Below are 21,478 nucleotides of genomic sequence, written 5' to 3'. Positions count from 1 at the left end.
TCTAATTTTATTATTTTTTGAAACCTCTCTCCTTGAGCAGTCTCCTACTAAGCCAGTTTTTTCTTCACTTCAGGCTCGGATTTTTATAGTTTTATCACCTCATCTGAATATGTGTTTAAGGCTTCTTCCATTTTCCAGCCTTTTGTTGTTTGAGTTGATATAGTACTTCAGTGTTCTGTTTATCTTAATCAGCTCTGAGTACATTATTTTTCTCTTTTACTGGAAGTCATGTCTTGTACCAGAGCTGGAGCTTGCACTGTTTTCTTGCTGAACTGCTGCAAAATTCTTCCCAGCTAGTGTTTTCTCCTCACCGTTTATGATTGATACTCTTTCAGGTTCTCGGAATTTCTTTTTTGCAGGTATCCAGGCAGTGCACTTATTAGCCAGTTACTGAAATGTAACTAAAAAGACAAGTTCACTGTCTCTCTTTTCTGAGTTTCTGTTTTCACACTTGGAGATCTGAAATTAAGCTGATATTAAGCATCTTGGAAGTTCCACTGGTACTGTGTTGCGGACATTTGCCTAGCTGCATTCGTAGAACCTCCCAGATAACGTAAAAGTGACATTGTGAGATCTCTCTTGGATAGAGATTTAGTTTTTATACCCTCTGCTGCAGACGTTATCAAAAGATGTGATGAGAGAGATATGCTGATGCAGAGAATCTATGAGTTTTTAGCCTATTCTTGTCTAAATGTTTCAAGGGATTTTCTGCTCCCTTGTTCCATTTTGGCAAGAAGCAAAATTAACAGTCTCAGCAGAATGCTGGTATGCAAATGTTTAAAAAACAAAAAAAGAAAGCCGGAACCCCCAGAACAAGGCACAGTCAAATAAGGCAAACTGCTATTTAATGGTCCTTGAATTGCACCCCCCCCCGCAAAAAAAAACAAAACTGGCAGTTCTTTATCTCTTCCAGAAAGTCTGGGTCTCCGTTTCTGTCTCTGGCAACAGATTATTTCAGGCAAACGAGTTCTGAAGCTGATCTATCTAGGATATAGATGGAAGTGGGTGTAAAATCTTCCTTTTCAGGGGATTTGTCTTCATCTGACAGACAAATCCCTTCCATCCCCTCTTGTCCTACAACAAAGGCATTTAAGAGGGTAATAGAAGTAGTTCCTCCTTCCCATTTGTGAAAAGGGTTTTATTTATGAATGTAAATCCCTGGAGACCAGTTCTGGATATTTCTTTCCTAAATCAGTTTGTGTTAGTGCCCAAGTTCTCAATGCTTTCACTTCACAACCTGTTTACCCCTTCTTCCTCATTTGAGTTTTTTTAGTAACCTTAGATTTAAAAGATGCATATAACAAGATTCCTTTTCATCCAGATTGTGCTTGTTTCTTAATGTTTTGTCTGTCAGGATCACATTATCAGTTTTCTGTGTTATCCTTTGGGCTATCCACTGCTCCAAGAGTGTTCACATAGTGTCTTGCTCCTCTCATAGCCCATTGCAAATTACAGGGTATCCATATTTTTTTCCATATTTAGACAACTGGCTTATCTTTGCAGAGTCTTTTTCAGTGTCAGGAATCTTACTTGATTAAGGGATTTCTTGCACAGACCGAGTATCCAAGAGAGCATTTAATAAGTATTTTTTGATGCCCTCACACAGGATTGTGTTTCTAAGGTTCCTGCTAAACACCTCAGTACAAAGAGCTTTTCTTCCACAGGAAAATTTAGATCTATATCTAGAACTATTCCAAGGGTGTTTCACTGAGACTTCTGTCATTGTAAGGGAATATCTGCGGTTACTGGGGTCTCATAGCATCATGTAAGACTCCATGTGAAGAACAAATGGTATCTGAAGTCACTTTGGGCCCTGCACCAACATCCTTTATCTTTTCAAATTCAGGATTTGCGAAAAATCACATGATAGAGACATCAGATTTCTCTGTATCCAGGTCCTCCCTTCTCCCCTCTTGTTCCAAAGTAGTCACAACAGATGCCTCATACTTTGTTTGGGGAGCATTGTCAATGGGTATAAAAGTACAGTGTTTCTTCGACAAATTGGACTAACCAAAGCACATAAACATAAGAGTGTTGCTAGCACTTATAAAGGCACTCCGCTCTTAAAATCATCTGTGGTCCTCTGGACTTCAGTTATTTACAGACAATATTACAATGATGTAGATAATCAAGTAAGAGGAACCAGATCTTACCCCCTATGCAAACTAGCCGTGGTAGCATGGGTATAACTTTACAGCAGAGTCTCATGCTTCAGGTGTCTTAAATTCTGTCAGAGTAAAACTGTGTGACAGACAAGCTGAGCAGGACAAAGGTAGATCCTCACAAATGGAAACTAGATTAGGGGTCTTCCAGGATTTCATAATCTGAGGGGAACTCCTCAGGTACACCTTTTTGCCTCATCTCTAAATAGTGAACCAGCAAAATTCTACTCCAGGACTCCATACAGGAAGGCCTGTCAAAGAGTCTCCCTTTCTTTTTGTTAGACAAGAATACTTCTGTATGCTTTTCCACCCTTTCCACTGATTCCAGAGTACTTATGAAGCTTTGGAAAGAATCCCACAGTATCAGTGTGGTGACTCCCTTTGGGCCCAGGCAACAGTGGTTCTGCTGTCATTTGGAAATGGCCAGGGGCAATTACCTCAAGCTTCTTCACAGAAGAACATGGGTGTTTGATACATCCCAATCCCAAGCAACTCCAATTGATTGCATGGATGATAGGGTCTTAATACCTTTTAGGCACCTGTTCACTTTGGACATTCAACCTGCTACTAGACAATCCTATAAAAGCAAGTGAGAAAAGCTTTTTAGTTGGTGCCAACACAATAGCTAGAACCCATTCATGGTTATTATTTCTTTGTTTTTACAATATGCGAGTTACCATCCTATGCCCTGTCTTACTCCTCTACCAAGACTGGCTTGTCAGCCATTTCAGCATGTTTACCTATGGATCCCCTCTCCTTCAGTTCATTTGCATGTGAAAATGTTTTTAAAAGGGTTGCTACATAAGAAGCTCCAAGAAAACCATTGGCTCTTCCTTGGTGTCTTAGTTTTCTGTTAGAGAAGCTAACACCTATTCCATGTGATCCAGCCCATCAGGCTGACTTGGGAGTTTTAACATGAAAAACAATTTTACTGATTGCTCTGACCTCTGCAAGAAGAGTATCTGAGTTGCAAGATTTTATGGTGGGTCAACCCTGTCTCATTTTCCACAAAGACAGTATTTCTGTGAGAACTAATCCTCCTTTTATGCCTAAAGTGGTATCCAAGTTTACTTTAAGCCAAACCAACCATCTCCCTGTGTTTTTTCCTGAGCCTTGGATATTCACAGACAAGTCAGGTACTATCTTGACGGAACAAAATCTTTCACAACTCCTGATCACTTGTTCATTTCTTGTGAAGGAAAGAAAGGACAACCCTTGTCAAAGTAGACTACTTCCATATGGTTGTGTCAGGCTATTACCATTTGTTATTCCCACAACAAAAATAATATTCCAGGCAGGGTCAAGGCACACACTGACATGGCCTTGGCTTCATCTTTGGTTTTTGGAAAGGGTAGCAACTTGTTCTAGAGCATACTTTTCAAGGACCTTTCTCCTGGGGCTCCTAGACCCTTCCCCTTCCATTTCCCACTTATTCTAAGCTTTGGTAATCTATGCATATAGCCTAGGATACTGCAGCAGTGATCAGTATGAAAAACACAGTGCAGTTGTATAAGTAAACTTACCATAACAGGAGATGTTTGGATGATCATCGCTGCAGTAGTCGTGCCCTCCCTTCATCCCCCTTGTGTTTTGGTGTATGTTTTTATGTCAGGGTTTGGACGTGGATTTTTGCTTTTCCTAGCAATCTCCTGTAAAGGCTTAGCCTCCCTTTTTCTTAATTGGTATTAAAGCTATGAAAGGCTTGGTGCCCAAAGCAGTCTTTTATTTAGTTCATCTCAAGCTCAGTAACTCTTTGGGTATGTGGAAGGAGACCTGAAGCTTTGGAAGCTGGAGGGCTTTTATATCCTATGCAGAATGTAGCCCATTCAGCTTAGGCTACTGTAGCAGTGATGATTCAAACCTCTACTGCTATGGTAAGTTTATTTACACAGCTGTACTTTACAAAAAAAATAGTCTTTCCAATGTAGAATGCCTTACAACATTGATAAAGAGCTCCATATACCACCCCCATGGATACACAACTGAAGTATTTTTTTTTTATCTTAAATATTCTATTCCTGATGAAAAATGAGTTTTACAATATAATATTCTGGCAATAATTGCAATGATTGCATTTGTACATGCCCTTAGGTCTACTTGAACAATTCGCGTCACATTTCATTTCTAAAAGGTTCTTAAAAGACTTACCCTTTCTGAACACAACATTTGGCTTGACCCCAAACAACTCTTTGCCTTCACTGATACTCATCACAACTGGCAAAAATTACACACTGTGTCCACTACATCATAAATGTTAACAGAAAAGGTGACTATTAGTGAACATTCGAAAGTGACAGTTGATGGTTGTGCTTCTTTGGACAAGCATATTTTATTGTGCGACTCATTTTTCATCAGGAATAGGAAATTTAAGGTAAAAAATACTTCAATTGTGTATTCAAGGGGGTGGTATATGGAGCTCTTTGTAAATGTTGTAAGGCACTCTACATTGGAAAGACTAGTCGTAAGCTGAAAGAAAGAATTTATGAACACTTGAATGACATGAAGAAAGGGAAGAGCACCGATGCCTTGTATAGGCATAGTTCAGCTTTTCCTGACCACCACTTCAAGTTTGTAGTGATGGACTATATGGAATGGGATGCAAGGGGTTTTAGCACAGAACACCACCTCAGCAGAAAGGAATTAATCTGGATTTTGATGTGTGATGCCCTTACTCCCCTTGGGCTTAATGACTGCTGTTCCATTACCCCAATCCTAAAATTGAAAAGTATGGAGGGGTAATTCATCAGCCATCTTTATAATTTGTTGTATATACACTGTTGTAACATGTTTGGCATTGTTTTTTCCCTTATACACACAGTTTAAAACTGCCATTATATTTTCAAGTATTATTTGTATTGGTCCATTTTAACCACATGACTACAGGATGTTCCTTTATATTGTGTGGTTTATGTGATTATTGCCATTCTGATGAAGTCCTGATGTAAGACGAAAGCGCTTGACTACTGTTTTTGGTCAATAAATCTTTGGTGGTTGCTACTAGCTGTGTGGTTTATACTGGACTTGTGTGCTCCCTGGACCTCCATCAGCTTTTCTTGTTTGGCTCCTTGTTACAGCTGTACTTTGCTGTGAAGATGTAAATAAAAGATGACACATGTTTATGCTGCTCAAGAAAGGAGTTGGTTGCTTTGTCATTGTAAGGATCATTCACATTTAATACTTATCAAGCAGAGTTAAAGTGCAAAACAGGGTTCATGGTTTAGTTTGGTTTTACTCATCATCTTTCTGTCAGGAACTCCTGTAAAGAATCTGTCCCCCATTCTGAGTCTGGTGTACTAAGCTTGGTTTCAGCAGGCTGAATGTCTTCCTTTGACTTCCTTCACATGTAGTTTTAGTAGGGGAATCTTATAGAGGTTAAGAATTCTGGGCTTGCCAAGGGGGACAGGTAGGCCTGGTTAGAGTTTGTTTTTTTTTGCATCTCTTGTGTCCATGCCAAAATGCAAGTAGCTTTTATGTTCAAGACATTTGGAATCCCTCCGTATCTACTCCTGAATAGTTTAGTAGTCTGTACATCCCAGCACTGAGGCAGGCCACATCTTCCATTATCTTGTGTTGAGGTACTTGTTCCTATGAGTAAAGCTTGCTTGTTTATGTTTGATTTTACATGTATCCTTTGTGGAGTTACATTTTCTCAAGCAAAGTAGCAGTTTCCCTTGACTGTCCTGTTCAGTACGTATGGACTGCCAGTACATATACTGGGTTATCTTTGTCTCTTTCCCTGACTAGACTGTGGACTCCCTACATTGGCTCATTCTGAATGGACTTCCTTCCATTTAATCTCCGAATCAATATTTTGTGGGAAAAAATGCTTTGAGGAGGGAGTATTCTTGGTGCAGCTCTTTATTTGGAATTTAAGGACATCAGGCACACGCTGCTTTTTGTCAGAGGTAGTCATGGGCATAGCTGAGATCCTTCTGTGTCACCTTGATTTTAAGGAGTGAAGGTGAGTAATCTGGTTGTAGCAAGATACTAAGTGTGATCATGTTAACACTATTTAGTACCTTACTTCTACACTTTTTTTGAGTCCTTATCTGTTTTATATAAGGCAAATTCCCCCATCCTGGCCTTAATGCATATGTCACGGTGTGTTTTCTTTACTAGAGCTAGGAGGGAATTTTCTAGACAGCCTTATTCCATTTTTTTAGAACCATCCATTTTTGTTCTCCCTCATTTCTCCCACCTTTCCTTGTAGTAGTTCGCCGGCATCCTTTTTTTGTTGCTCTGTTTAGAGCACCAAGGTTTGATGGTGAGAAGCAAGTTTCTGTCTTCTTACAGTAAAGAAAAATGAGTGGAAAAATGTAGAACATTTGTATATTTAAATTTAATGTGAAAAAGATATTGTTTCGCACCAGTATTCGTAACACCCTTCCTTTTTTCCTTGGAGTCTTGACCTATTGCTTGTTTTTGATCCCATTAATCAAAATGCATACATCTGTTGAAGAGAATGTCTTAAACTTCAGGGCACACTGTCCATTTTGCCTCATTTAAGTTACATAAAAGGGAGTATTTCATTGTCAGTAAACAGCTCATTTCCCTCTTGTGTTCAGTAATCTCTACTTTTTTGTAGTACAGGTTTTGTATTTAACGTCAGGATTTGTACCGGCAGCTGCTGCTTGTGTTCTGGAGGGCTGTTGCCTGTGTTTTAAAGAATCCTCCATTCATCTGTGTGCTGTCAAACAGTATTTTAGGTGTTGAAGACATTGCACTCTTTTTGGTACCATTAAATGAATGAGTTTAAATGTTATATGCCCTTTGCTTTTGCAGGTAAGACTTAGTACTGCATACAGTTTTACCCTGCTAATGCAACGCAGTGAAAGACGAGCACTTCTCAGTCTTGCTCAAGTTGTCTCTTTCTACCTTTCAGCATTAGAGTACATTTTAAAGTAATTTCCCCATTTCATCTGCAGCTGTCAACTCCTGATTTTGACCCATTCTTTCCTCTTGGTCCCTGGCACCCATGGTTTGTGGAGATCATCCTGTGGGTGTAAGAAACTTGTATGTATATATTTATATATGTATATATGTGTGTATATATATATATATATATATATATATATATATATGTGTGTGTGTGTGTGTGTGTATATATATATATATATATATATATATATATATGTGTGTGAATATATATATATACATATATATATATATATATCTATATATCTATATATATATATATATATATATATATATATATATATATATATATATATATATGGGTCCCTGTCATTTGGTCGAAAATGATTTCAGGCAGCACACTTCACTGAAAGCTCATTTGGTCGAATGTCGTTTAGTCGAAAATGAAATATAGCTCCTGCCCCACTGCAGTGCGACCCTGGAGTGAGAATATTAATTAAGGAGGGTATGGGGGTGGTTGGGGCTTAGCCCCCCACATAATCCTGCTGCATTTACTGTTATATTAAAATATACATTATCAGTAGAAACTATTTGCAAAATGAGGGGGGGCTGTGCCCCCCCTTACTTAATATTCTCACTCCAGGGTCGCACTGCAGTGGGGCAGTGGCTATATTTCATTTTCGACCAAATGAGCTTTCAGTGAAGTGTGCTGCCTGAAATCATTTTCGATCAAATGCGAGTCGACCAAATGATAGGGACCTATATGTATATGGATTCACTTAATAAGCTCGAAATCCTGAAATATCGAATTTCAGAATCTCGAGCCCGTAAAGTGGAAAGCCGAAAACCACGAAAGACCAGAAGCGCGAAATTCAAAATCGCGCATGAAGATGTTGAAGTAGGGGTTCTTTTGTTGTGCTGTGTTCATGGATTCAGATAAGTGTTTTTGTTTAAGGGTTTTGAGCAGGGGCTGTGTTGTGTGTTAGTGTGTTTTCTTACACTGATGTGTGTGTGCGAGGGGAATGTTGCTCTTATGGTGGTGTTTCGTGTGTGTGTATGTAGTGGCAACCTTGGAGTTAGTATATTTAAGTAGGGGGGTGTGCAGGGGGGCTTGCCCCCATGCATGTAGTAAGGGTAGTTGTGTGTGTTTATTTAGTTGTGTACGTGTGTGTTGTATTCCTCTTTTTTGAAAGTGTTGGGAGTTGTGTGTTTGTGTATGTGTTGCATAGTGTGTGCTGTCTGTTTTCGCGGTTTTGGGTTTCGTGGTTGTCTGGTTTCGGTTATATGGATTTTCAACTTCATGGTCTCGAGATACTGAAATTCGATATTTCAGTATTTCGAGATTATGAAGTGAATCTATATATATATAGATATATATATATATATATATATATATATATATATATATATATATATATATATATATGTATGTATATGTATATGTATAAATCTCCTTCATTTGCCTGACCGACAGAAATTTCAGACAGCCCAGTTGCCTGACAGTTCATTTGGCCGACAGTTTTTTTGCCTGGCAGTTCATTTGTCCGACAAGTAGAAAAAGACAAATAAAAGGTATATGTCCTTTTCCCCACAGTAGTGCGATCCTGGAGTTAGAATATATAGGATAACTACACCTCCAGGCTAGTTGCGCAGCATAATGCATCCGAGGTTATCCAAGTGCAAATAACTCTGGGCAAAATTGCACTCCAAATTGTAGCTTACTACAGATCCCCCACCATGCCCCAGAATTCCCACTCCTTTTTTCTTGATATACTGGAAAATAACTTCCGCGGTGGTGCAGCGGTAGTGTTGTTGCCTCACAGCAAGAAGTTCTCCTGTTCGATTCTCGGCTTGAGTGCAGGGAGTGCCTTCTGTGTGGAGTCTGCATGTCCTCCCTGCAGTTGGGTGGGTGTTTGAAAGACATGCGTAAATGGGTGTGCCTTTGTTGAAGGTTGAACGTCGAGCTGGCACCTCGGCGTTCGTAAAAATCTACTGCCAATCATTAGCGGACTGGAGTTCCGATGTGGCAACCCCTAACCGGGAACAGCTGAAAGACAACAACAACAACTGGAAAATATTAGGGTTCAACCAAACACCCTAATAATGGGCGATTTCAACTACCCCACCATTAACTGGGAAAACTATTCATATACCAACTCCTTCACTCAACGCTTTCTGGAATTCATAAATTCCAATGCCCTGGATTCACTTGTCTACACCCCCACCAGGGGCAACACTATCCTAGACCTAGTCATTACCAACATGAGTGACTGGTGTTCCACACCTGAAATCAACTCCTTGTTGGTCAGCTCTGACCATAAGCTAATCACCCTAGGTATCCGCTTCCCACCCCCACCCACCATTAAGGAAACCACGGTAAAAAATTTCTCCAAAGCCAACTTCATGCTTCTTAAGACAGAAGTGGCGAACTTCATGACACCCATGCAGATGGACAATACAGTTACGACTGCTGAATCCTACACAAATGCACTGTATAAGCACCTACACAAGTGCATGGATCATGCTATCCCAAACAGAACCAAGACGCTATCCTCCAAAAAAAGGAAGCCAATCTGGTGGTCCCCTGCCATAAACAGACTTTACAACAGAAAGAAGAAACTGTTGCAAAAGAGAGTAAAATCCCATGAGTGGAGGAGCTGCCTGGTCAGCCTCAGTAAGAAGCTGAGATCCCTTATAAGATTCTCCAAAGCCTGCTACGAAAACAAAATTTCCATGGACTCTAAGGGCAGCCACAAAGTATTCTATAGCTATGTCAAGAATCTCAATGGCAACACCTAGATCTGCTCTGAGTTGCAGCACAACGGCACGAAAATTACAGAACCAACTGAAATTGCCAACATCCTGGCAGATAGGTTCAGTGCTAACTTTTCCCCCCTCTCACCCCCTAAAGGGCCCATATCTATACAGGAAGAATGCAGAGTCCCTGTAATCACATCTGTGCAGGTAAAAGCTGCACTCACTAAAACCAAAAACACAGCATCCATGGGGACTGGACAACATCTCAGGCTGCGTTTTACACAAACTTCGGAACGAACTGGCTCCCCATCTAAGCACCATGTTCAATCATAGTCTCACGTCAGGCCTTGTGCCCCTTGAATGGCGCACAGCAACAGTTATCCCAGTCCACAAAGGGGGAGCCACCACTGATTCTGGTAACTATCACCCTTTTAGCCTGACGAGCCTGGTCTGCAAGGCCATGGAACGTATCATCATGGAGCTCATAAACAAAGACATTGATAACCTCCAAACTCTGGACGCCACCCAGTTCGGGTTTGTAAAAGGCTGATCATGCCTTCTTTACCTGATTGACGACTTGGAGGCAGTCACCAAAGCCGTAGACGAGGGTAAGGTGGTGCACACAGCCTATCTTGACCTCGCCAAGGTTTTCAGCTCCATCCCCCATTCTGGAAATATAGCTAAACTCACTAAACTAGGTATAAATCCCTACGTCACAAGATGGGTTGCCAACTGGCTCACTGACAGAACCCACACTGTAAAAGTTGCAGACTCCAAATCTGACTTCAAACCAATGACAAGTGGAGTACCACAGGGTTCAGTCCTGGAACCTCTCCTGTTTGTTATCTACTTCTGAAGTACAGGCTAACACAGAAGGCCTCTGGCTAATGCAAACTAGGAGTCATAGTAGAGTCCTCAAATGATGTGGACATCCTACAAAAGGGCCTCTCTGAGACAGATGCCTGGTGTCAGAGGCATGGCCTCAAGCTCAATGCCAAAAAGTGCATTGTCATCCCCTTTGATAAAAGCTCTGTACCCACGAACTACCACATAAACGGCAGTCTACTTAATGCTGAATGTGTGATAAGAGACCTTGGGACCCAGGTGGACAGTAGTCTCTCCTTTGATAATCACATCACCACAGTAGTCGGGAAATCCTTCTTGTGGCACACCTCATCACAAAAGGGTTCTCTTCCAGGAAAAAAAGAGGTCATTGTTCCCCTCTACTCGGCACTCATTAGACCCATTATAGAGTATAACGCCCCTTTTGGAATGTACCTCACAACACATCTGCAGCAGCTGGAAAGGCCACAGAAGTACCTCACAAAGAGGATTACTGGCCTCAAGCAGATGCCCTACACTGACTGTCTCAAAAAACTCTAGCTTTACTGTGTAGCATATCGCCTACTCAGAGGAGATCTCTGCCTATGATATAAATCTATGTTAAACCCAGAGGTCTTGGACATGCTACACCTTAAGAAATCCCAATCCCTCCGAGCTACACACTCTAGGGACCTAAACATAGTCACCACAATAAACAGGACATGCTGGAGGGATAGATTCCTGTCCCAGAGACTTCCTATATTCTGGAACAAGCTTACCCATCTGTGACAAGCAAAGTTCCTCATTAGCACTCTTCAAAAAAAATCTTGATGAGTGGATGGGAAATAGGAAATACACCCCATGGATCAGTTCTGTGGCTCTGTTTGGCAGGGGCACAGGAAATTAACTTTCTTGTGTGGCGTAAGCCAGGGAACCTTGTTGGCTAGGCTTACTTAGGCCCTTAGGCCGATAGCCTAGTACCTACCTATGAACCTGTAGTTGGGGGGGTGTAGGGGGGCACAGCCCCCCCACATTGGGGGGTGAAGCCCCCCCACAATTTGGTTTTATATTGTCCAATTTGGTTTTTTATTGTTCACTAAAACCAAAGTAGGTGGGGGACTTCCCCCCCCTTACTATATATTCTAACTCCAGGATCGCACTACTATGGGGAAAGGACATATACCTTTTATTTGCCTTTTTCTGCTTGTCGGACAAATGAACTGCCAGACAATTGGGCTGTCTGAAATTTCTGTCGGGCAAATGAACTTTAGGTCAAATGAAGGTGACCCATATATATATATATATATATATATATATATCTATCTATATATATATATATATATATATATATATATATATGTATACACACATGCGTGCACTTCACTGTCTCTAAATACTGAAATCTCGAGACTAAAATCTCGAAAGCCCAGTTGCGAAGAAGTCCACATGACCAAATCCGGAAATGTTGAATCAGAGGTTGTGGTGGTGCGCTGTGTTAGTGGATAGCTGGAGGGATGGGTAAGTGTTTATTTTTTAAGGGTTTTGGTAGGGATTTTAGAGTGTGCGAGTGTGTTGGGAAGTTGTAGGTGTAGGTTACAGTATGTAAGTAAGAGTGTGAGTGTGTAAGTGTTGAGAGTGGTGGTGTTTGTATGCATGTGATGTGCGTTTGTGCTAGGGGAATGTAAAGTGTGTAGTGGTGGGTTTAGTGTCTGTCTTTTTAGTGCAACCTTGGAGTTAGTATATATAAGTAGTGGGGGGTGCACGGGGGCTTGCCCCCTGCTTTATATATAGGGTAGGTGCGTGTATTTGTGTTGTGTTTGGTTTGTTTGTTGTAGTGTGGGGAGGAAGGTGTATGTTTGTGTGGTGGAGGGTGTATTTAAAAGTCGTGATTTTGAATTTCGCACTTTTGGGGTTTCGATATTTTGAATGTTCGGCTTTATAGTCTCGAGATACTGAAATTCAAGATTTCAGTCTTTCGAGATTATAAAGTGAATCCATATATGTATGTGTGTGTATATATATATATATATATATATATATATATATATATATGTGTGTGTGTGTGTGTATATATATGTGTATATATATATATATGTGTGTGTGTGTGTGTGTGTGTGTGTATATATATATATATATATATATATATATATATATATATATATATGTGTGTGTGTGTGTGTGTGTATATATACAAGCACTGTAGTCCTAGTGTTTCCCTTGAGTGGGGACCTTGAAGCAGAATTTCAGCAACGCACACTAGCTTTGAGGATGAGTGATTTGACATCAAGTGCACATTTCCATCCTTCCCACTTCATCTGGGGAGCAGTCTAAACCAGAGCCACATATGTTGCATAGTCAATGAGTTAACATTAACATTCTCTTCTTGGCCTAATACCTTGTTATCCACTGAACTGAAGCATTACATTAAAACACATTCAGCAGAGAGTTCAATCTGCAGGCATGATACCATCATAGTAGTATCTTTAGGTCATGTATTAAGTGTTTGTTAGTCTCAAACCTCTGACTTTTTATTTCACATCTGTAAGCAAGAAAGGAACCATAAGGGGAATGATATGCCCTTTTCTTTTACTGACACCCTTTCATTAACATTTGGCAAGTAAAAATTGAGGAGGGAAGCTTACCTGAGAAGACTGCTTTGAAGACAGCTGGAAATTGCCATTTGTAAGATGGGTTGAGTTCTGTGATGCAGTCTGTTGACTAAGAACCTCCCAAAGACCTGATGAAATTGTTCTGTGACTTCCTTAAGGTACTTTGCATGTCAAGTGACTAACAGTACTGCTTTTGGTAGTTGAAATACAGTGTTAAGAAAAATATTCAGTTATGTGAGTTTCTTTTGAGTTAATTACTTCATTTTAAAGGTCTAGGTACTGCATCCACTCTATGGTAGTTCTGCTAAATGTTTTTTTCAACTCAGTACTGTTTTGCGACAGATTATTTTAAAGCCGTCTCAGCATGTGTGAAGATGGTCTAACTTCATTAAGAATTATAGTGAGTCTACAGTTTTTGTTTCAGGGATATTAGTAGTAGGTACTTTATTCACTGTGTTTTCTAACACTGTGTGACTTAACAGTTTATAGATTAGTGTGGAAGTTTCAGAAGGGATGGTCTGAAGTATGTGCTGCTGTGATACTGAAGAACAAGAAGTCATTGACAGTAGTTGTGGTCAAAGTGTACCATATTTAGAAATACAAAACTGTGGTTAAAGGTGAATATGTGTCTGACACTGCTTACTTATGGCTTTCTCACTGCCCTGCCCTGTATTCTTTGTCTTTAAAGTGTGGGACGTCAAGCTGGTAGACTGTTCTCTGTCCCTCATTCATTGCAGCAAGGATCAACATTGTCTTATTTAGAGAACCAGGTAGTAGCAGCACTTCTACTGCAGTCCAGCCCGGAATACCGGCATTGGCTTATCATCTATGCCCGCTTCCTCGTCAGTGAAGGTGAGCTATTCTCATGTGTTTTAAATCATTTAAACTGCAACAAATGCTTTAAGTACAGACCTGTAGTATGGCCCCATTTGGGACATAGTCCACTATGATTTTTTTTCTCTAAATGGTGTCAACTTAATACTCTGTTAAATGTATTTGTTACTAGAAAATCATTTTATATTTCATCATTTATTATTTAATACATTAGCTGAGTAAGGAAGAGTAGACATGGCATAACATTTTATAGAAAAGTAGACTATATCTTCTTTTTGTGATGTATGTATTCAGAAGTAGCATTAAGCAGTCTGCGTGCATACGTGCATACCTTTTTCTTTGGTGCAGCAGTTGATTTCTGCTCTGATGCCTGTGAGTTGGGTTTAGAATCAGGTTGGCCCTGGAAGATCATCAGCTGGTGGTGTGGAATTGAGCACATACTGACAACTCTTCTTTGTCCCGGGTGGAAACCAAAGTTATTGCCCATCAGTATTGCATAAAGCTGGTGACAGGCTACCAAGTGATAAAATGCTGCCTTTTTTGGGCACTAAAAACAAATTCAATATCAGAGGTGTTAAGAATAATGGTCCAAAATAGTTGACATCTGTATATTTGCTTGAGCCAGATACTGGAGTTAGTTTTCACACCCCTGAGTAAAAGTTGTCAAGAAGAAGTGGCTGTAGAACAGAGCCATAAGGGACTTCGCAGGTGACAGGAGATGGTGCAGAATAATAGGCCTGTTCTTACCTGTTGTATAAGACCAGGTAGCCAGTTGTGAACCCAAGTTATCATAGCTTTGTTTGTTTATATATTTAAGTTTAGGTATAATTCATCCATCATGGACTGTAGTGTCATATACCTTAGCCAGGTTGAAGGTAAGCTAGGTATATCTTCATCCATGGTAATAGTGTTGCTTTCAGACGTATGTAAAATTAAGCACAGAAAAACATGCATTAACAGAAAAGAAAACAAACCATATTAACATTTTTCTCCATTTACATAAATTATACATCACATATCTTTTCTTGGTAATAATCAGTCCAGCAATACATCACATATGAACTATGTTTGACAAAGTGTACTGGATTAGCTTATGGAGGAGAAGTTTACCTGTGTCTGTCTCATCAAGTTCTATGATTATTCTCTCCATCTCCTTACTCAATATGCTACTGGTAAGGCTAATCAGTCAGTAAGTACTGAGGTCTATAAAAGGGACAGTTTTTTGTATTAGACCAGATCATTCTGCTTCCAGATGTCAGGGCACAGTCAGTTTTTAGTAATGTATTAATTCTGTGTCAATGGCGCAACAGGTATCACATTTGGCATTGGTGTGCAAGGCTGTGGGTTCTGTTCTCACACCTGGGAAATCTGTTGCTGACATTACACTGCAGCATAAGAGGGGTGCTGCACTTTTGAGTGGTATGCTTCAAATGAGATGTTAAACTGAGGCCCCATCTGCCTGAGTTGGTGACAGCTGAAGTGGATGTAAAAGACCCCAAGGCACCTGTTGAAAAGAGTAGGGGAAGTTCCCTCATGCCCTGGCCAGATATTCCCTATTAGTATAAATACCACTGTGGGTCTCCCCTGAAAAGAAGCTTCTAGCCTAGTGGGACTAAACCCGGTCAACAGAAGATAATATAAGGGGGAATATTAGGCTATTTCTGGCTGCACAGATACAGATTCTTGGCAGCTCATCTCATCCCATGAAACTTATGTTTGTGACATTATTAAGAGTAGTGGTTACCATCTTGTTGACAGTATGAGTTTTCTACGATACTGCATTCTTGCTTCCTCCCCTTTGTTTTTCAGAGGTGGTCATAGAAGGCTTTGTAATTGTCACCCATCTTAATGGCAAGTGTTACCTGAAATGAAATAGGTTTGTGTCTGAATGTTTTAGTGAGCTCATTTTGGATGGGGTTGACTTTAGTCTTGTATTTAGTTGTTGATTTTGTAGTCCCACCATTTAGGTTTATTTCAAAAATGTCCATTATGTTTATGCCTTAAAACTGACAATAGCAGGTTTAGCACCTGCTATTGTCAGTTTTAATTTGTTTTTTGTTCTGCATTGACCACGGCCACTGGACGACTGCATAAGCAGGCTAAGGGTGTTTCTCCGAAGTGTCTTTTTGTACTACATTATATTTATGCCTCACAAGAATGAACTTTCACTGCTGTTATTTAAGGCATTGTATAGTGCAATGAATGAGTCATAAATAGGAGGTGAGGGTGGTGTGATATACAATACCTTTTGAATTAAGCAAGGTAATGTTCAGGGTACCAGATTTCCTGTTGGAAAAATCCTTACAGATTGTATCATCTTTTGTTTCACTTGGTTTGTTGTATGTATGGAATATCAGGGGATTGTAGTCACATGATAAGGAAGGGGCAATGTTCTAATACAGCTGGCAAGGAAGTTTGCCAGGTTGATAACTAGTATGCTTTCCCCTTGGTGTTTTTTTTTAACAGTTTTAGATTGATGAAGTGTAATGAAATCTAGTACTGTTTGCATCTGATTATTGCTTGAGGCATAGTTTTCCCAATCCTTGAATGAGTAATTCAGGTCACCAAGTAGAAGTGTATTTGGCATTATGGTGAAGGCTATATGCTTATCAAGGAAGTGTTCATGTGACATGGAAGGGGAGTATGATAATATGTTATAAAGCTGTAGTTTATGGTGGTGGTGTAATTTGGTTGTGTAGTATTTTATCCCACATTTTCTTGTAACCCTACTTTTGAAAGACTGACTTGCTATGAAAATGGATACACCATTTCCTCGTTCACTGGGACTGACTGACTTGAGAATGTAGTCATTTGGTGTTTGTGAAATGCAGCACAGTTGTTTGAATTGTGTGTATGTGTATGTGTGTGTGTGAGAGAAAGCACATACTGTGATTCCCTCAAAGGCAAGGTTAGCCTCTAGGCAACTTAGTTTTTATTAAGTAGCTGTCATTAGTAAGTTCTGTATTCACCTTATTGTTATCTGTAGTTTTTGGCTTGGAAAGTGAAGTAATTTTACCATGACAAAAAAGCAACTTGAGGGGAAGTGGGAACGGACGTCTGTTCAGTATCTTAACTTTTGAGAAGTGGTGTAGCCCATCCCATGCAAAGTGGGTCTTGGCCTTACACATTTCCCTTCAATCAGGGAGGCACTGGCTCCCCCTGAATTGACACAAGCTAAACCACTAATCACTGGATGTCATCCTTAGTAAAGGAGAGATCTTAATAATCTACAAAGTGTTTACCTGCCTTGATAAGGGCGTCCACGAGGTCAGCAGTGTCTCTCTGTCACTGGAAGAGTAGAACATCCAGTGTCATTGATTGTGGCATGCATAATTTGCAAAGTAAGAATCATTTTGAAAATCTTGGATCAACTTAATGGTCTTTGTGACGTCCTTATTCATTGCTGTGGGAGGCAGGATACTGTGACTATTTCCTTATCTGGTTTGGTGAATTTAGCATTTTTGCATCCGGTCAGAGTCACTAATTATAAGTGTTTTTCCAGTATAATTTTAAGAAAGGATTATTAACTTCTTTCCTAGTGACTTGTGCCTGATGACTGTATGGGTGTGTGTTGTGATGTTTCTAAGTCCAACAGAATTGCAAGATTACAGAGGTGAGCTGGCTAGTATCTCAATGTCGGTTTTGCTGGAGGTAAAGGGGTATTCACTCATTTTGTTTGTGGAGAGCTTTGCGTCTAATTTGAGTATCGCACTTGGAGTAATATGCTGCAGGTAGAAAGAAGTTGTCAGTGAGCGTCAAACAATTTAGACATTGTTTAAAGAGTCTTGATTCCAAGAAAGTTGAAAATGGAACATTCATGTGTTCTCTGCAATTTCTGATTCAGGAAGGGAGTGTGTAGTGTTATGGCGTAGAGGCTGGACTAGGTTAAAAAGGTGTAGAGAGAAAGAGAGAATTTTTCACCTATTTATGACCTCGTACAAATAAGTGGCATCTCAGTCAGAATATGAATTGCAGGTACAGACTTGTACCCTTGATAATTCCTGTACCTAACTAGGCCTTAAGAACTAGATTCAAAGATGTAAAAGTTAATTGTAAGAGGTATTGGGGGGGGGGGGGTTAATGCTTTAGGTATTGCATTATGCACCTAGTGGGCATGAAGGGATGAAAGGGAAGGTAACCGAAGATGTCCTTCTAGTTTCATGTTGCAGTATTCTCACTGTGGGATCCTCAGCCTCAGACGATCCGAATGTCGGCTCCTATACAAAAGCTTTCAGCCTGGTTGCTGTTGGTGAGTGGCATGGCACATGTAGGGCCATAAACCAGGGACCTTAAATGTGACGTCTGCACGCACAGACCTCAGAAATTTTCTGCTGCAGTCAAACATCAAATCGATAGCATCACTTTTCTTTATCAAGACGTCCAAAGCTAAGTACCCCGTTGGAGATTTCTTATTGATATTATTGCTTGAAGCTTGGTTAGCTGCTTTTTACGTTAGCTGATGTCAGCTAAGAAAGGTAAATGTCAATGTGGATGTCAAATTCCACATAACGACACCCACAAACATTACGCCTTCTGTCTAGACCGGGAACACGACCATACTTCCTGCGCCATCTGCCAATCCTTCATCCCAAAAACTCTTAGACACCGTTTGTCCGCCCTTAACCTGTACTTAGAAAATCAAAGGCTTAAGAAACAAGCCCTAAGGATGGATCCATAATCGTCCGAACCAGTAGAACAGCCAAAGTTTCATGGCCTACCATCACTGCCTCTCCATCGTCAGACACCCCGCCAAACACCGATATAAGGGTTGAGAGATGCCCACTAGAGCCATCTGCTTCTATGGCCTCCCTCGAGGTAACCGTATTCGAAGCGCTGGCTGGCACATCTGTGGAGACAACTAGGACGTCATTTTTTTCCTGAAGTTGAGGGGGAACCAAGTTCTACTGGACTGCCCTTCTGGATCTCAGGAATCCAAAGCTCCTTCATTTACTAAGGCCCCAGATTCTAGGCCTACCCTGTGTCCTAAAGCTTCTCCATCTAAAAGAAGACAAAAAACTAAGCATTTATCTAGCCTACCTGAAAGTCAACCGGACTTGCAGTCCTTCACTCACTCCCTGATGCAGGCCTTTATGGCTCTAAGGCCTCCACCTTCCTCAGCCCCTTCTATTCCACAGCTCAGCCCAAGTCCTACTTCTGCTACCTCACTCCTTCCTATTCCTTGGGAAGAAGAGGCCCCTCTCATCTTGCTCAGAGGAGTCTATCACCTCTTCTTTTCAAATAGCCTCACCCCTAGAATTTTCTTCTCCACATGAGGATTCTGTTGAAGGAGACTCCCCTCCAGAGGACATAACCTTTGGTGAAACCATCACCAAGATGAAAGAATACTTCAAATGGGATACTTCCCAGATGTCAGAAACTCAAAAAAGATACTTTGAATTGTTGCAGGTTGAGTCACTCTCCCCATCTGCCATTCCTCTGGTGATCCTTGCATACCTGGATGCATTTGTTTCATGCTCCAAGAACCCTGACTCCCAGCCACCTGCTCCAAAGAAATCAGACCATTTCTGTAAAGTGCCCGAGGACCACAAGTTCCTTGTAAACCCCCCCCCCCCCTTGGTGGACCCTGCTGTCATAGCTGTGCCCCAAGATAGACAATCTAGATTGCTCCCTTCCTCATCTCTTTTACTTTCTGATAGACAAAATTATGGATAGGCTGGGCAAGAAGACTTGCACCTCCTCTACCCTGGCCTTCTGAGCCATTAACTACGAAACACATATGGGTAAATATGCCTTGGACTTGGTTTCCCAAGCCTTTACACTTCTGAGCTCCCTGCCTGACTCCCCTAACAAAACTGAAGTAGCATCTAAGCTATCCCTGGCATCCCAGGTGGCCAGGCACTCCATCAGATGCAGGTATGACGCAGCAGAGGCCTCGGCTAGATCAGCTGCAACTGCATCAGTTCTGTGCAGATACTCTTGGCTTAGGCTACAACCTCTACCAGAAGATTTTAAGTCAAAAATCCTAGATAACCTCCTATTTGGAAAGGAATCTGCAGAACTATTTAAAATCTACAGGAGAAGAGCAAAGAGCTGCAGGACATTAAACACCTGCTGGTCTCTCCCATACCCAAGTTCTACAGAAATTATCCTGCTAAGACATCCTATGTCAGAAAGGCCCCTTCTTCAATCCTCCCTTCCTCCAGTAGGCATAAGAAAGGGACTAGGAGACAACCTTCATCAAGAACTGCCTCTTCTCAACAAGCCCAAAGATGGCCTTTTCAGGACAGAAACAATGGCAACAATGAGTGACTGCCTTGCCCTCCTACCTGTCTTCCCACCTCTCTCACTGTCTGCCCCTTTGGAAAGAAATAACCTCAGACAACTGGGTGCTGGCAATAGTGGAAAAGTCTTTGCTGCCCCATAATGCCTTTTTACGCAGAGTCCAGGTAATGGGCATTCCAGCACAGCAAGCATATCAAACCCAAAACTGGAACATTTTAATGTGTCTCGGCTCAATGCCTGAAGTCTTAGCAACGATTTACGTAATCATGAGGCTCTCATGCATTTGGAACACATCAATATTTGTGTGCATTTAAACCTTGGCATTAGTAATTAAGGAAAGCACACCCTGCATACTGGATTTTGTACCTACCATGCCTTGAGGCACAGTGGCAATTATGGTGACATTCTGGATCTCAGCAGACTAAACAGGTCTGTACAAAGAGCAAAGTTTTGGATGGTCACGCTACAGTCCATTCTACCCTTCCTGGGTCAGGATAATTGGATGTGCTCTATAGATCTTCAGGATGCGTACTACCACATCAAAATGCACAGGCACTCCAGAAGATTCCTTCGCTTCTGGCTGGGAGCCAGTCATTATCAGTTCAGAGCTCTGCCCTTCGGTCTCACCACAGCCCCCAGGGTGTTCACCAAATGCATGGCAGTGGTTACGGCTCACCTGAGACGTCAGGGATTCTAGGTGTTTCCATATCTAGATGACTGGTCCTCACTGCTTCCACCAGGCATCACCTCATGCAAGCCAGGGACTACACTATCAAAACTTGCTCCAGGCTAGGTATCACAATAAATTTAGAAAAATCTGCATTGTTGCCCTGTCAGCATATCACTTATATAGGCGCAAATCTAAATACCAGGAACATGTTTGAGAACCTTCCACCAGACAGGGTATCACTAATTCGCCAACAAGTACAGATTTTATTAACATGCAAAATGATTCAAGTCAGGTTCGTCCTCCGAACACTGGGTTCCATGGCATCAGCAATTCTTCTTGCCCCACTGGCCCACTTTCACATGAGAATCCTCCAGAGGCTTCTATTCACACTGTGGTCCTTCCAACAGCTTCCCATGTCTCACAAGATTATGATCACAGAAGCATGCAAGAAGCACCTTGCTTGGTGGATGGTCTCCCCATCAGTGTCCCGGGGCAGACCATTTGTG

General features: G+C 41.1%; 1 protein-coding gene across 1 annotated transcript in view; it reads left to right on the top strand.

Moving 5' to 3' along the window:
• Window positions 1–21,478, top strand: part of LOC122800348 (protein HIRA) — a 1,504,941-nt gene that overhangs the window by 1,396,696 nt on the left and 86,767 nt on the right. Inside the window, exon 22 of the mRNA XM_044069797.1 lies at window positions 13,914–14,077. Within this exon, the coding sequence (XP_043925732.1) occupies window positions 13,914–14,077 (164 nt within the window). The remainder of the gene's footprint in view (window positions 1–13,913; window positions 14,078–21,478) is intronic.

The sequence above is a fragment of the Protopterus annectens genome, chromosome 4.part0, assembly GCF_019279795.1.
Source record: "Protopterus annectens isolate FY-2018-M chromosome 4.part0, PAN1.0, whole genome shotgun sequence".
Classification (NCBI taxonomy): Eukaryota; Metazoa; Chordata; order Ceratodontiformes; family Protopteridae; genus Protopterus; species Protopterus annectens.
Note: the sequence above shows the minus strand (reverse complement) of the source record. Positions and strands in the feature narration are given on the sequence as shown.